General features: G+C 35.9%; 1 protein-coding gene and 1 pseudogene across 4 annotated transcripts in view; one reads left to right on the top strand and one right to left on the bottom strand.

Moving 5' to 3' along the window:
* ARHGAP28 (Rho GTPase activating protein 28) overlaps positions 1 to 18014 on the bottom strand; it is a 209536-nt gene that overhangs the window by 16026 nt on the left and 175496 nt on the right. For all 4 annotated transcript variants that reach the window (XM_044243370.1, XM_044243372.1, XM_044243371.1 and 1 more), the window contains 3 exons: positions 13173 to 13255; positions 10359 to 10556; positions 9924 to 10037 (listed from right to left, as the gene is read on the bottom strand). In XM_044243370.1, the coding sequence (XP_044099305.1) occupies positions 9924 to 10037; positions 10359 to 10556; positions 13173 to 13255 (395 nt within the window). The remainder of the gene's footprint in view (positions 1 to 9923; positions 10038 to 10358; positions 10557 to 13172; positions 13256 to 18014) is intronic.
* Positions 3474 to 4014, top strand: LOC122903024 (annotated as a pseudogene).

The following is an 18014-nucleotide window of genomic DNA, read 5'->3' as shown; positions in this document are numbered from 1 at the left end:
GACACAATCTAACTCTTCAACAATATGGGATTGATCACATAAATTATGATATGTCTATGGACTACCATGCAAAAGAAGCAAAGAAGGCTTTGTAAACTTATAATGGAATCATGATATGGAATAATCACCATGACTTTTTAAGTCAGTGAAGCAAGACACAGGACAGTATTTCATATATGCTACACTCATGCAAAAAAAGGGGGGAGAACACTGTCTAGAGCTTCAGTCAGCTGCACTCCATGGTGTTGCTGCCTCAGTATCTATTTTGTTTGGCAAGCATCCTGCAGTGACCTTAAACTGACAGTAGTCCCTCATGCAACCCCACGTCCTAGACATAAACCCATGGAGTCATGAGAAAATCGTGGAGTCCTGATAGGACTTCCCTGTAACCCTCATGAACAATAGTCTCCCTACCTCCCAGGGTCATCCCTGTGTGTGCCCCTTAGATAAGACCCCTGTGGAATGCACAAAAAAACCTACTCTTTTGGTTTGAATTGACTAATCTGGCCTTAGCCTGGGAACCCCAAAGAACTGTACCCATGAACCCCAACAAAGAAACATGCTCCAAGTTCTATGGCTATGTCTGCATCCTGCCTTGACCTACCCATATGGTTCCTTGAGGCATGCTATGTACTTCCTCCAGAACCTGTGAATACTAAACTTCCCTATTTCAGTTTCTGTAATGGTTTGTTGTTGAGCTGTGTGTGATTCACCATCCAGTGCCCTGTGCTCCACTTAACAAATGTTAATCTAACAAAGTCATAATAAAAATACATTCATATTTGTTTGCATATTCATAATACCTCTTTGGAAGTATATACATGGGCATACCAACCCTATACTGGTGATTATTACTTGTCTTCAGGAGAGGAAGTCAGAGGTGGCCTTTATTTTATAGTGTTTTGTACTTTTTGAACTCTGTAACCTATTACCGAACTGTCTATTCTAATCAAAGCTAAGAGGTAAATACATGGTTTAGTACAACAGAACTAAAAAAAGACTATTTCTTTAACTTTAAGTATATGCTTCCATGGTACTTATAAACTTGAAATTCTACCTTTTTCATATTTCTAATGTTAGAAGCAAAAAATAAAAATAGCTGACGTTCATATAGTATTATACAACTCACAAAGTATTTTTACACATGGTAAGTGAGTTAATGCTAATGAGAACCCCATGAATTAGGTATCCTTACTTTTCTCCCCTATTTATAATATAAGAAAATCGAGGCACAGAGAAAGGTTTTAAATCACTGAGGCTACTAGCCTGAAGGATGCGACCAGGGTACTGTTTAAGTAAGAAAAACAGGGTACCTGGGTGGCTCAGTCAGTTAAGCAGCCAATTCTTGATTTCAGCTCAGGTCATGATCTCCAGGTCCTGGCATCGGGCCCCGTGTCAGGCTTCATGCTCAGGAGGGAGACTATGTGAGGATTCTCTCTCTTCCTTTGCCCCTTGCCTCACTCATATTCCACCCCCACCCTCTCTAAAATAAATCAATCTTTAAACTTACACTTTTCCCATCTCTGGTGCCTACCTCAGTGACAGGCTTGAAAATAACAGCCTGCATTCCTGGTACAGGTACAGGAGGGAGCAGAATGACTCATTCACAAAGAATTCTAATTCTTTGTTCTGACCTAGGTGGTAGCTCCTTAGAATACTGGTTCAGAAGGTTTGCCTCTATCTTGACTAACTTGGAACATGACCAGCACTAAAGTGGTAATGGTGAAAACATTTACAGACAAATGTTTTAGTTATGGCTGCCTGATACAGTGGATAAGAGTTGAAGAAAATGACAGACTAACTAAAAAGCTTGAGAGGCAAAGCTGGAAACTGAGATGCTTTGGAGCTTAAGTGCTTTGAAAAGCTCCAAGTATTCCTGAGAATCTAGAAGGTCATAAGCTTGTGGCTATGCATGTGTTCAAAAAAGACCTGAAAATAACTGAAGCTGTCATCTTAAGCTGGCTGAACTTCTGGCTCTGTCCAGGCAGGAAGTGAAGGCTCAGGCAGAGTCATAAACTGTCTAGTTGAATGCTGAAGATACACCCAAACAAACACAGAGTTCATCTGCAAAGGCTGGGATTATTTTGGTACAAGGCGTTTAAGAAAATCTCTGTGCAAACATTAGCTAACCACTAAGCTCATGGAGCAGAGACTTCAGTAGCCACACAAAACAATTCAAACTTTACAAAATTAGCTCAGCAAAAAAGTAATTAAACAAATAATAGCTGAAACAAGCACCCACAAACCCTGGAGAAGGGGGAAGAATCTTATTTTCCAAGTTGCCACATTATAATATTTAAAATGTCCATTCTTTAGGGCACCTATGTGGCTCAGTTAAGTATCTGCCTTTGGCTCAGGTCATGATCCCAGGGTTTTGGGTAGAGCCCCACATAGGGATCCCAGCTCACTGGGGAGCCTGCTTCTCCTTTTCCCTCTGCCACTTCCCCTACCTGTGCTCTCTCACTCTCTGTCAAATGAATACATAAACTCTTACAAAATAAAAAAATAAAACGTCTATTCTTCAACAACAACTAAATTATGGAACAGGCAAAAAAAAAAAGTCAAGAAAATATGGCCCATACACAGGACAAAAGTTAGGTTCAATAGTTTCAGAAGAAACTCCTGAAGTTTCTAGACATTAAATGTACTAGAAAAAGCCCTCAAATAAGATATTTTAAATATGTTCAAAGAATTAATGGAAACCGTGTTTAAAGAACTAAAGAAAACCCTAAGAATAAGATCTCACCAAATTGGGACTATCAAAAAAGACACAGAAATTATAAAAAGGAATGTAATGGAAATTCTGGACTGAAAAGTTCAACTGAAATGAAAAATCCACCAGAAGGGCTCAACAACAGATTTAAGGTGCAGAAAAAAAAAATCAGGAAATTTGAAGATAAATTGATTGAGATTATCCAGTCTGAAGAATAGGAAGAAAAAAATTAATGAAGAAAAGTGAACAAAACCTTAAAAAACAAACAAAACTTTAAGAACAAAACTTTAAAAACCTAAGGGGAATTATAGAACAATATCCAATATGAAATGCACCAACACATACATAATTAAGAGTCCCAGAAGAGAAGAGAAAGGGACAGAGAGAATATTTTAAGTAATAATGGCTGAAAACTCTCCAAATTTGCTGAAAACACTGATCTACCTATCAACAAACCCAAACAGGATAAATTGAAAGAGATCCACAGCAAGATACGTCATAATCAAATTGTCAAAAGACAAAGTGTTTGAAAGCATCAAGAGAAAAGCAACTCAGCATGCATGAGAGATTTTTAATAAGAATAACAGCTAATTCCCCAGCTGAAACTATGAAAGCCAGAAGACAATGGGATGACATATTCAAAGCGCTGGAAAACAAAACAAAACCTGTTGAGCAAAATTCTATCTGGCAAAACAATCTTTAAAAAATAAAGAAGAAGCCTTAGATGCCACTCTGCTAAAGTCACCTGTGCCACCCAGTCATGGTGAACCCCTCCATATCTTCAATTTTTCTGTTGAGAAGTGAGTCCTTCAGCTATATTTCCTTTGAGCTGCTTAGAGACACAGTTTCAAAGACAGAAAACATTCATGCTCTGAGCACCGGGAAGAAAAGATTAGGTTATAAAAGTTACTGCTTTCACAGATTATTTTGGGATTTATGTGCCAGGTCAGTGATTTCCCATGCCATAATTACACTGTTAGCAAGTCTGTGGGGAGAAATTTCATGATGAAAATTTCATCCAAAAGCACATGAGGCCTGGTATCTTGTCCATGGCAAATGCTGGACCTAGCACAAATGGTTCCCAGGTTTTCATCTGCACTGCCAAGACTGAGTGGTTGGATGGCAAGCATGTAGTCTTTGGCAAGGTGAAAGAGGGCATGAATATTGGGGAAGTCACAGGGCTCTTTGGGTCCAAGAATGGCAAGACCAGCAAAAAGATCACCACTGCTGACTACAGACAAATCTAATAAATTTGACTTATGTTTTCTCTTAACCATTAATATTCCTTTTGTAGCTCAGAAGAGTACCTCTTATCCTCATCTGCTTAAAGCAGCTTATCTTTGTGCTCTTGGAGTTCTTTGGGTTCCATAGTTTCCTTATGCCCTCTAGGTGCAGCTGAATTACAGTTAAATTCATGATTATTAAAGAAAAACAAAATTTAAAGAATGAATAAATTAAGACATCCTAAGATAAATAAAAGCACTCTTAGGAAAACTTCCCTGTAAGAAATATTAAAGAGGGTCCTTTAGGCTGAGATGAAGACAACAACTTGAATCTACATGGAGAAATAACACCAGTAAAGATAACTACAAAGATAAATATAAAAGGCAGCATTATGTATTTTTTGTGACTCTACCTTTTTCCCTAACTTAAAAGATAGTGCATAAGTCTAATATAATAGATAATTATAAATCTATATTGACAGGCACATAATTTATAAGGATGCAATTTGTGGCAGGGCACCTGGGTGGCTCAACTGAAAGCATCTGCCTTCAGCTCAGGTCATGACCCCAGCGGCCTTCGATGGAGCCCCACATCAGGCCCCCTGCTCCGTGGGAAGCCCTCTTCTCCCTCTCCTACTCCCCCTGCTTGTGTTCCCTCTCTCTTTGTCTTGCTCTGTCAAATAAAAAAATAAAATCTTCAAAAAAAAAGATGCAATTTGTGGCAATAACAGCATAAAGCAGGAGATATGGGGGGTCTATAAGTAGAGCTTTTACAGGTGAAACTAGTATGAACTAGATTGCAGTATCTTAAGATGGTCCTTGTAGTCCTCAGGGCAACCATTAGGAGATAATTTTAAAAATGTGTAATAAAAGAAACAATGGTTTCTTTCAACAAAAATATATAGTAAAATAATGAAAAGTGGTATACTAGAAAATACTCTACACACAAATGAAAGCAGTAATGGAGAAATTGTGGAAAAAATCATACAGCAAAAGACGTATCATAAGACATACAGAAAAAAAAAAAATGAATGGAGAAACAGACAGTCCTGCTAAAGCTAGAGATTTCAATATTTCAGCACCTCACTTTCGGTAACAGAAGAACCAGGCAGAAGATCAGAGAGAAAACAAATCTTCATCTAGACATAATAAACATCTACAAAACACTAGTAACAGCAAAGTCCATTTACATTAAGTACACACAGAACATTTTTCAGGATAAACAATATGTTAAGTCACAAAATGTGTCTGAATAAATTTAAAAATATCAAAATAATATTGGGGCACCTGGGTGACTCAGTTGAGCATCTGACTCTTGATTTTGGCTGAGTTCATGATCTCAGGGTTGTGAGAGCGGACTTCCTGCTCAGTGGGGACTCTGCTTGAGAGGCTTTCCCACCGCCCCTCCCCTCTTCTCTGTAAAAATTAATAAATCTTTAAGAAAAATTTAAAATATCAAAATAATATGAAGTATATTGGCCACCCATATTGGAATTAAATGAGAAATCAGCAACAGAAGTGAATCTGGGAAATTCACAAATGTGTGGAAATTGAAACATACTCTTAAATAATGAATGAGTTAAAGGAAAATTAAAAAGTGCTTTGAGATAGAAGCGTGAAAATGGAAAACAACATATCAAAACTTATGGGATAGGGCAAAATTAGATCTCAGAGGAAACTTCATAGATGAAAAGGTTTACATTAAAAAAGAATGAACTCGTCAATAATCTAAACTTCTACATAAGAAACTAAAGAAAAAGACCAACTAAACTCAAAACAAGCTAAATAAAATACATAATAAAGATTAGAATTTTACTAAGATTAGAAAAACAAAACAATCAATGAAACAAAAGTTGGTTTATCAAAAAATCAATAAAATTGACAACATTTAGGCTAGACTGACTGTGAAAAAAGAATGAAGACTCAAATTATAAATCCAGAATGTAAGTGGGGACATTACTGCCAATCTTTACAGAAATAAAAATAATTATAAGAGCACACCATGAACAATTTGTACACGAAAAATTAGATAATCAAGATGAAAAAGACAAAATTCTAGAAACACGCAAACTATCAACACTGGCTGGAGAAGAAACAGCAAGTCTGAATACAGTTATAATAAACAAGAAGACTGAATCTAGTATTTTAAAAAATTTCTACAAAGAAAAGTCTAGATCCAGACATTTTTGCTGCTGAATTCTGCAAATTTAAAGAATTAACCAATTATGCTTAAACTCTTCTAAAAATTAGAAGAGGAAGGAACACTTCCTAGCTAGACAAGGTATAACAAGAAAACTAGAGACCAATATCCCTTATGAATGTTAATGTAAAAATCCTCAATAAAATACAAGCAACCTGTCTAGCAGCATATTAAAAGGACTGTATACTTTGGTCAAGTAGGATTTATCCCAAGAATGCAGGGTTAGTTTGATATATGAAAACCAATCAGTGTAATATATAATATTAAAAGAACGAAAGGGTAAAAAAAGTGATCATCTTAATAGAGAAAGAAAAAACTTTTGACAAAGTTGAATAGCTTTCCATCATAAAAGCACCCAAAAAATCAAGAATAGAACACGTTTTCTTGAGGTCCATCCATGCTATCGAAAATGGCAAGATTTTGGGGGCATAATGCCAAGCGAAATAAGTGAGATAGAGAAAGACAAATACAGTATGATCTCTCCTATGTTTGGAATATATATTTGGAATATATATATGTGTACACACACACACACATACACACACATCCCAGCTTGTAGACACAGAGAACAGATTGGTGGTTGCTGTGGTGGGGAATGGGGTACAGTGGGGAGAAATGGGTAAACTATTTTTTTCCAGTTTACACAAATTGAATTTTAAAATTTTTAAAAATTTTAAAAAGAAAAAAATGAAATTTTCTCAAACGAATAAAGGTAATTTGTGAAAAACCCAGATTTAATATCATAGTTAATGATGAAAGATTGAGATTTCCCCTTATGATCAGAAACAAAACAGGATCTCTGGTCTTGTCTTCTTATTTAATATTTTACCAGAGTTCTAGCAAGGAAGAAAAGAAGTAAAAGGCACCCACACTGGGAAGGAAGAAGGAAAATTATCTCCACTCACTGATAGCGTCATGACCTTATATGTAGAAATCCTAAAGAATTAACACAAATAAAATCAAACTATTAGTGTCAGTAAATGAGTTCAGTAAAACTGCAGAATACAAGATCAATACAGAAATATCAGTTGATTTCCATACACAATTAGTGATCGAAAAATGAAATTAAGAAAACAATTCCACTTGCCATAATACCACAATATCAACACGAATATTATTTAGGAATAAATGTTAATCCAGGAAGTATAAGACTTACATACTAAAAACTATAAAACAGTGTTAAAAGAAATTATAAATTATAAAAAACCTACATAAATGGAATGATCATTTGTTTTCATAGACTAGAAAATGTAATATTATTAAGATGGCAATCCTTCCTAAATTGATCCACATATTTAATGTAATCCCTATCAAAATTCCAACTACTGTTTTTTTTTTCCCATTTCCCAGAAATGGGAAAACTGGCCCCAAAATTCTCATATGGAAATTAGGGAAGGCTAAATAATCAAAGTTATTTGGAAAAAAATGTTGACTCTCATTTTTCAATTTTGAAACTTAAAAAAAAGCTACAGTAATCAAACAGTGTGTTACTAGCATAAGGATAGACATACCAATTAATAGAACAGAATTAAGAGTCTAGGGGTAAAAAAACAACACACATTTATGGTCAATTTTCAACAACAGTGCCAAGATCATTCACTGGGGAAAGAGTAGTTTTTTTCACCAAATGATGCTGAGATACTAGGTAGCCACATGCAAAAGTATGATCTTGTATACTCCTACCACATATCATATACTAAAAATAACTCAAAACAGAACAAAGACATAAATATAAGAGCTAAAGCTAAAATTCTTAGAACACATAGGGTTCAAATCCTTATTATCTGAGACTTGACAACAAAAGAAACACATAAACTATACATCATAATTAAAAACCTTTGTGTATCTAGGACGCATCAGGAAATTGAGAAGACAACCCACAGAAGGGGAAAAAATATTTCTAATCATACATCTGATAAGGAACTTGTATCTAGAATATATGAAGAATTCCTACAACTTAACAGTAAGAAGACAACCCAATCAAAAATTGGCCAAGAATTTGAATAGACACTTCTCCAGTGAGGATACAAATAGCTAAGAGGCTCATGAAAAGATGCTCACCATCATTAGTTCTGAGGGAAATGCAAGTCAAAACCACAATAAGATACCACTTTATACTAAAAGGATGGATAAAATTAGTTGCTGATTATAACAAGTTTTGGTGAGGATATGGAAAAATCTGAATCCTCATACACTACTGGTGAAAATGTAAAAATGGGACAGCTGCTTTGGAAAAATAGTCTAGCAGTTCTTCAGATGATTCAACACAGAGTTGCTTTATTACCCACCGTATACCCAAGAGAATTAAAACATGTCTCTATATATAAGTATAAAAGTTTATAGCAGCATTACTGATAACAAGTAAAAGATATAATCAACCCAAATGTCTATCAATAAATGAATGGATAAAAAATATGTGGAAATCCATATAAGGGAATGTTACTTGGCCATAAAAAACAAGTACTGATACATACTACAATCTGGATGAACCATGAAAATATAATGCTAAATGAAATAAACCAGTCACAGAAGGTCACATAGTATATGATTTAATTCATTAAAAGTCCAAAACAGGGAATTCTATAGAGACAGAAAGTTGATAAATTGTTGCTTAGGACTGGGAGAAGGAAATGTTGGAGGTGTATTTAGGGGGATGATAGCCAAAGAGGATGGTGTTTTTTCAGGTGATGAGAATGTTCTAAACTTGACTGCACTGATGATTGCAAACTTCTGGGACTATACTAAAAACCACTGAATTTTACACTTTAAATAAGTGAACCATATGATATGAGGAAAATATCAGCAAAGTTTTTTTTAAAAATGGACTTTTTTTTTCCTCAAAGCAATCTTTTTTTCCAAATTTAAATGTTGATTCTACTTATTCTGAAGTCACTTTGCCTGTAATCAATAAAGGAATACAGTCATTCGTCATGATTATGATAGATCAATAAGCAATACTCCCAGTTCACTGCTTTGCCATTTACTATTCCTTTCCCTGGATTAACTTTTTCCTCCCTTCTCCCTTCAAAATAACATCTGTCCTTCATGATGTAGCTCAAACATCACACTTCTTTCAGAAGTTGTCCACAATTCCCCACAATGGAGCTCATTCTTTCTCTTCTGCATGGTCCTGCCACATGGTCCATACAACTGGTCTAACACTTAGTGCATATTCATGGTTCTTGTACACATTTCTCTCCCACATTAGGTGGAAATTCCTTTAAGAGAAAAGTAAATTTATCTACATCCTCCTCAAGGACGAATGTTCTGACACTCATGATCTTCCTCAAATTAAATTAAAGCAATAAAAATAATTCTTCTAAAACCTGTTCCCTTTTCACCTCCATACAAACTATACTTAAGCAAAAATTCTTTGGAATGCAATGAATTTACACTAAACAACTCGAAGACTAAAAGTTATTTTATTATCTAATCACTAGAGAATTCTTTATTTATTAGATACACTGGATTGCCCTAAATCTAATTTGCAGGAACTAAAAGGTTGACGTCCATCTTTGTGAGAACCATCTTAGACTTAAGTACTTAACAGAATTTCAAATAACTGTCATGATAGAGATATTTCAAAAACTTCAACCAGAAGCACGCAATTCAACAAAATGGCAAGACCTTGGTACTCTGTTATGAATACCATTTCAAAAATATTTATAGTCACAAGGGTGAGAATATAAATTTTTTGGTTCTAAATTACAAGCTACTTCGTGTTAGACTTTGAGAAATAAAAACCTGGGTAATAACAACATTTGCATCCTTAGTTCATTGTCATTACCTCTCGCTCTATGGTCTTCCTCCTCAGCAACTTTTTGACACTTGGGAGCTGCTTCTTTAACAACATGGTAGCTTCATTCATTCTTCTGACTTGCATGATTAAGAAAGACGGAACCTGGAGAAGAAACACTGCCTGAATCGAAAGGAAAGCATCTGAATTAAATCTCCCTGCTAGACTCTTCTGGACACTCAGTATCCTGGAACCAGGGACTGTGGCATTTGTCCTTGTAAAGATTAGAGAAAATGGTAAGAATTCTTGTTTAAAAGTGAAAACATGCTTAGGAGCAGCCATTAAAGAATGTACAAAGATGCCACAAGCAACCTGGGATTATCTTCTCACATTTCCTCCCCGTAACTAAGGGCATATAGCCTTTATGTTTCCTGGGTGTAGGTGGGATTCCAAGGAAAACAACACAGTCATCACACTGTTACTCACCTTCCACAGAATTTTCTGGTATTTAAGCATTAGGCGGATGATGTGCGCTGCAGTGTTTGCTAACTGTAATTCTTCATAATCAGAATGCTTGCTTCGACTGAAGAAAAGGTTTGGTGCCATTATAGTAGAAATATTCCATATACTCATTCGGTTTTTTGATTCGTTGGCAATCACTTTATTGAAGAATGTCATGAGGGCCTAACAAGAAACAGCACTGTGTCACATGACTGTATTTTACCAAAAGGCATCACTGATTGCTATCATTCATTTCTATACCCATTCATGGTGCCCCTGGAAAACTGTAAGAACTATAGAATGGTTAAATATATAATGTTGCCCCTTTTATTCCTTAAAAGTATTAATAAGAAATGTGAATGAATAGTCTATTGAATTCTCTACATCATAAAAGTACTTCCATTTTTATGGAGTTTATTATATTAGAGATTTTATAAATGATAGTTTGCATTTTTATTTTATTTTATCCAAAACAAGGCTGACAAATATTAAAATTATGTAGTAAACCAGAAAGAGGAAACACTGCATTTCAAATAAACATGAAGTGAAGTTTTGTTGCAAAGGAAGAAAAGGAATCCTAAAAAAATCCTTAATTTAAAGCATTACCATTAAAAACTATCTACTATTTCCTTGGGAAAGGAAAAACCCATTAAAAAAAAAACACAAAAATCCCCAAAAGCATGAGTAGCTCATTCCTCAGTCCAAATGTAAACTCAATTGAAAAATTGAAAAATTTTACTTTCTGGGTATCATTTTTCTACTGCTTTTCAATTTTGGAATATTCAGCAGACCAAACGGAAATGCTTACATGCAGTTGTTCTTGGCATTTAAAAAAGAGAGAGAGAGATTTGAGAAAGCTTAAAGTTTGGTTGAGCCACCAAAGTACAGATGCTTATGGGAACCTTCTGAAATTCACCAAGAGGGCTGAAATCTTAAAATGAAAAGATACAAAAAAATTCTCTTTAGTTTCTCAAGTTTAAATTCTGCTATAGTATTTTTTTTTAAAGATTTTATTTATTTATTTGACAGAGAGAGATCACAACTAGGCAGAGAGGCAGGTGGGGGGGGGAGCAGGCTCCCTGCTGAGCAGAGAGCCCGATGTGGGGCTCGATCCCAGGACCCTGAGACCATGACCAGAGCCGAAGGCAGAGGCTTAACCCACTGAGCCACACAGGCACCCCAACTGCTATAGTATTTTAATGTGAAAATGGTTGGCATATAATAGTAATAATAGTCAACATTTATGTGAGGGTTTCTTAGGAAGCCAAGCATTCTTAATACTTCATATATATCACTGACTTTATTATTATTACAAACCCTGTGAAGTAGGTACTATTATTAACACTGTTTGACAGATGAGGAAGCTAATGGAAAAGATTCAGGTAGCTCTCTCTGCCCAAAGTCAATTAGTTAAGTGGCAAAGCCAGGATTTGACCCGAGGAAACCTGATTCTCGAGCCAGAGCTCTTGATCTCTATAGCACATCAGCTTCAATCCTAGATCCAGTCACAATGTAGAATGGGGAAAAAGTGTGTGTGTGTGTGCGCGCGCGCGCATCTCCACCAGTCCCATGACGTTTTTGAGGATCTTCTGATAGAAAAGTGTTAGATTACCTGTTCTTACTGCATCCTTGGATATATGAGAGGATAGATGACATTCTGAGCCAAATATCTGACAGCAGTTGCATCCTTTTTCTTCTTTATATATAAAAGAATACTGTTTACAAATACCCCCAAAACAAGCTAATAAATTTCTAGTTTTTGAAATATTACTGAATTATACTAGAAATAGACATTCTTATGGCACATCCAACCCCCATCCTTGAGGATATAATTGACATATAATTGACACACTTATTTTATTATGTAGGAGGAAAGGCTCTCACCAAATTGAAATGTCTGATGAGAGGCCGCACAAAGAATCATCTTTGTTTTCAGCATTATGTTTACTGGCCTCAAAATTACAGGCTCTTTCCAACTCATCTTAACTCAATTTCATTTGAAAGATTCCAAACACCTGTTGTACTTAGAGCAAATTTCCTATTGCATACAGAATCATTATCAAAATAAGAAGAAAAACTTTTGATTTTTGCCAACATACTGCAAGGAAATAAATCTGAAATAAGGCACAAAATATTTGGGAGAACGAAGGAATATGGTTCTACCAAATGTTGTACTATATGTTAATGGAAAAATCATTTTTCTGAGTCTAATTTTCCTAACCTATAAAATGAGAAGATCGTATCAGGAGATTTCTAAAATACCAAGATTCTAGGATGGTTTCATTGAATTATCTTTATAAGCTGTAAGACACCAACATTTTAGAAATTTTATTTAAATCAGTGACTTCAAATTTCCTCCTTAAGCATACTCTTTGGATCTTTTGTCACCAGACTGAAGTGAGTAGCTGAGGACCTAAAATTATAGAGCTTTACATTCTGCAGCTGACATAATGGCCTCTGACATTATCACATTTGTCTTCTTCTGACATTATCCAATTTGTCTCCCATCTTTGCTTCTCCTCTTGCTAACCCTAGGCCAGTGCCTGGCACTAGACAGATACTCAGTATCTCTTAATAGATTGAATGAATTAAACTAAATGTTCAGAGAAGATTCCAGGATTTATGTTCTTTCCTGTCTTCCTTGGGAGAATAGCAGTAAGAATGTGGAAAGGCAATCACAGGCTGGCAGCATGCGTAGCTGGCTTAGTAAGTTGTCATCTTGGTCTTTATTTTTCCATCTGAGCCATTATCTTTGACTACGAAGGGCCAATGACAGACCATAAGGTTGATGTAACATACCTGGGCTGTGTCCCTGTTGGCATCAGGCAGTGCCATGATCATGAGATGTAAAGCTTGAAACTGTACTTTGATGTGAGGCCCTCCTAACAAGAAAACAGAAATAACCACACATTTTGAACAACACTGATGCATTCTGACAACATTTCTTGCTAACATCTGGTGGCACAGGAGGGCTCCTGACAGCTTTCAGTGGTGAAGACTCCGGTTTTGTGCCCAACAATGTAAATTTGTTAACTTGGACAAGAGCCGCAGTCGATCAACTTCTCTTTTACATCCCATAATGTTACTGTAGAGGCAGGTGGCCAATGAGATCCTCAAAATAATTCTAGATCTGTATAACATCTCCCTTTTCAAAGTACTTCTACAGGCCTTGCTTTACTTATATGCCATAAACAAAAGGCTTAAAAGCTCAAGTCAACAGAAAATAAATCTTGTTTCTACATAACAAGGCAGCAAAATATAATTATTAAGAGGATTGATTCTAGAACCAGGTTCAAATCCTGCAACTACTTTGGTCACTGAGTGACCTTGTGCCGCCTATTTAACCCCTCACTGCTACTATTTTGCCATCTGTAAAACAGGAGTAGTCACATCTACCTATCTCCCTGGGTTATTGCAAAGACTAAGTGAGTTAGTATATGGAGAGGGTTTACATCAGTGCCTATAACATAGTTGCCTCTATATGTGTATGCTCTTGTAATTGTGATTAAAGGCATTTATTCTAGATCATAAATGGACATTTAAGGAACGTGACTATTGTTAGAGCTTTAGAGATTCTTGAGTATTTTATTCCTTGATAAAATGACAGAAGATGGCGCCAGAGGGCTTGCATTTATACCTGTGTATTAAACACTGATTCTTCCTGTTTTAGGGAAAGAATTTTAGGGATTCCATCCACAACTGGATAATCCACAACCAGCTGTGCTGAAAATGTAGGGTATAGCAGAGCATTCCAGGCTTTGCTTTGTTTCTCTGTATTCTCCTCACAATGGTCTCTTGGTGGGGAGTTCCTGGGGGGAAGCATTATATTCTAGCATCCCTAGGGAGTTCTCAACTGCATGAATATCTATTTATATTCAATGGATGAAAGGCAGTTACCTGCCTGTAAAGTTACTTAGCTTTACAGCAGTGGAAACACTCTTGAGACAAGCTACTAGGTTACAGGAGATGGTGTGCATCCTAGTTAGGAGTAAATGACAAATGTGCATAACTATGTAACAAAGAATCAGCTGGGAGATTATTTATAGGACTGTATCATATTGTCTTAGTATAATCCCCATGTGGATTTTTAGAAATTTAGTCAAATTTGTAAACAAAAATGACACAGGGTCAGGATGTTTTTGAAAACGGCTAATGTACATTGACATGAGTTTACTTGATTAACAGGAACTATCAGGAACATATCTCAGTACAAACCACTGAGGGACAGATAAGGCATTATTTTAATACATAAACTACAGGCTGTCTATAATCTTCCAATGCAGCCAACCCTCTGGCAGAGGGAACAACAGATGCAGATGCAGCCTCTGTATTTCCAACAATTTCAGAGAAATTATGAAGTTACTTTTAAGACTGAAACCCTAAACTGGCAAATAATCCATTTTCATTTTATTTAGGAAAGCTATACCTATACCACTTTGTAGCTAATAGATTCATAGTTAATACATTACTGCATCCTGGTTAGGATCTTTTTCCCTTGAGGTCATTATTTTCTCAGAAATGTATTCAACTACAGCTTGACTTAGTCTTTTAATTTTATGGACAATTTTGGGGTCAAGAATGTGATTACACTAAAAGACTACATTCTCCAAACCCCATTTTAAACCATAAAGATTAGCAGTTTAAACACACGTACCCATAATTCTTTCCTTCAGAAAGTCTCTTTATAACTAGGGCTTACTCTAGGTAGCAAAAAGGCCATTTTCCCTGCTGGGAGCAGCCCAGAACTCTGGGCTTCCTGTGGGGTTTGCTGGTATCAAATCAATCACTGCAACATGGTATTTTTCACTTTCAAAGTCATACAAAAAAATGTGGATTCCTCTGTGAACCTTTTCAAGATATTTTCCAGATTTCCTCCCTTCAATGAAGTGTACTGGCTACAGTCAGACACGGAACAATGATGTTAAGGAAACCTAGTTTATCTGTATGAGTTTTTAAAATAAGATTCTCTGAATAGGACTGGCATTGGACTCATCCTGGCAAAATTTCATAATACCACAAAACCGCAAACAGAAAAAAAAAATCTTCTGTGGCACCAATTTGTTTTGATGAATTATTTAGTGTATATACCACAGATCAAGGGAAAACGAATACTTCTCCATTACCCAGGAGAGCAAACTATATAGAAAATACTATCCTTTTTGAACTTACAAATTGAAGGGAGGAAGTCCTGCTTCTGGTATGGCTGAATAAGCTCCTTCCTGACTAAGACCCCTGAAGATAACTATAAACTCTGGAAAAACACAAAAAACAACTATCTAAGGCAGTGAAGAATTCATAAAAGCAGGCAGATTTAGAGGACTGGACGCTTGGAATTAGGGAATGGCACAGGGAGTTTCCCACTATTCCAGCTTTTAGTCTATGGTGGTATTTTAAGAGTTAGCTGAAATTCCAGTCCTTCTGCTTGAACAACCAAAAGACAGGATTCAAGACAACCACAGACACTGGGAAATAACAGGAGGAGGCCCTGATTCTGGTATAAAATCTTGGTTGACTCATGAACGAAGCATGTGTGGAGTAACACTGGTAAGGATACATAACTGAACTAACAGTTCAGAAGACCATTACATTTGAGTTCAATTTACATTCAAGTAAATTGCTGGCTCAAATACAAACAAACAAGCAACAAAAACCAAAACAAAACTCCAACCTCTTTGGAGAAATATTATAGAATGCAGTGTCTCTAAAACACAGTATTTACAATGTTCAGGATATAGTTTAAATTTACTTGATAATGTAAATGCATTCTCAAGGGAAAAGACAATCAACAGAAACCAACCAGGAGGAGACCCAGATGCTGGCACTAGCGGACAAGGATTTTGAAACATCTATCATAACTATGTTCAATGATGTGAAGAAAAATATGCTTATAATGGATGAAAAAATAGGCTATCTCAGCAAATAAAATCCTTAAAAAGGAAGTAAGAGTATGGTAAGGGAGACAAGAATATTCAGCAGGGTAAAGACAATCTCTTCAACAAATGGTGTTGAGAAAACCAGCAGCCACATGCAAAAGAATGTTACTGTGGAACTAGACCATGTTCTTACATACTTACATGCAAAAAGGAATTCAAAATACCAAAAAAGGGGCACCTGGATGGCTCAGTTGGTTAAGCATCTGCCTTCGGGTCAGGCCATGATCCCAGAGTCCTGAGATCGAGCCCCGCATTGGGCTCCCTGCTCAGCAGGGAGCCTGTTGCTCCCTCTCCTACTACCCCTGTTTGTGTTCTTTTGCTCCCTGTATCTTTGTCAAATAAATAAATAAAATCTTAAAAAAAAAAAAAACTCAAAACAGATTAAAGACCTAAATGTGTGATCTAAAACCATAAAACTTCTAGAAGAAAACATAAGCAGTAATGTCTTTGACATCCGCCATAGGAAGATTTTTCTAGATAACATCCTCAGGCGAGGGAAACAAAAGCAAAATTAAACTACTGGGACTACCCCAAACTAAAAGGCTTCTGCACAGTGAAGGAAATCATCATCAAAACAAAAAGGCAACCTACTGAATGGAAGAAGATATTTATAAATGATATATCTGATAAGGGGTTAATATTCAAAATGTATAAACTTAACCACCAAAAAACCCCAAGTAATCTGATTTAAAAAATGGTAGTAGGACCTGAACAGACATTTTTCCTAAGAAGATAGAGATGGCCAACAGACATATGAAAAAATGTAAATGAGATGTTACTTTACACTTGTCAGAATAACTAAAATAAAAAACACAAGAAGTAACAAGTGTTGTTGTGGATGTGGAGAAAAAGGAACACTTATGCACAGTTGATGGGAACGCAAACTGGCACAGCCATTGTGGAAAACCCTATGGAAGTTCCTCAGAAAGTTAAAAGCATAACTACAATATGATCTAGTAATTCCACTGCTGGGCCTTTATCAAAAGAAAACAAAAACAAAAACAAAATTCAAAAAGATATGTACACCCCTAAGTTTACTGCAGCATTATTCACCATTACCAAGATATGGAAGCAACCCCAGTATCTACCAACAGATGAATGGATAAAGAAAATACGGTGTGAAAAAAAATTACGCAGATGTAGGGTTTGTATGTGTGTGTATATATACACACAATGTAGACACACACACATGCATATTAATGGAATATTACTTAGCCATAAAAAAACCAAAAATCTTACCATTTGCAAAAACATGAATGGATCTGGAGTAATAATTCTAAGTGAAATAAGTCAGTTGGAGAAAGAAAAATACCATATGATTTTTTTTGCTCATGTGCAATTTAAGAAACAAAACAAATGAACAACCAAAAAAAAAAAAAAGAAAAAGAGAGAGAGAGAAAAAAAAACCCAGACTCTTAAATATATAGAGAACAAACTGGTGGTTGCCAGAGGGGAGGTAGAAAGGGGATGGGTGAAAAAGATAAAGGACCCAGCAAAAGCACTACTGGGTATTTACCCTAAAGACACAAATGTAGTGATCTGATGGGGCACGTGCACCCGAATGTTGATAGCAGCAATATCCACAATAGCCAAGCTATGGAAAGAACCTAGATATCCATCAACAGAAGAATGGATAAAGAAGATGAGTTATATATGTACAATAGGATACTATGCAGCCATCAAAAGAAATGAAATCTTGCCATTTGCA

This window comes from Neovison vison, chromosome 3, assembly GCF_020171115.1.
Source record: "Neovison vison isolate M4711 chromosome 3, ASM_NN_V1, whole genome shotgun sequence".
Classification (NCBI taxonomy): Eukaryota; Metazoa; Chordata; class Mammalia; order Carnivora; family Mustelidae; genus Neogale; species Neogale vison.
The sequence above is the reverse complement of the archived record's forward strand: the minus strand, read 5'-3'. Positions and strand labels throughout refer to the sequence as shown.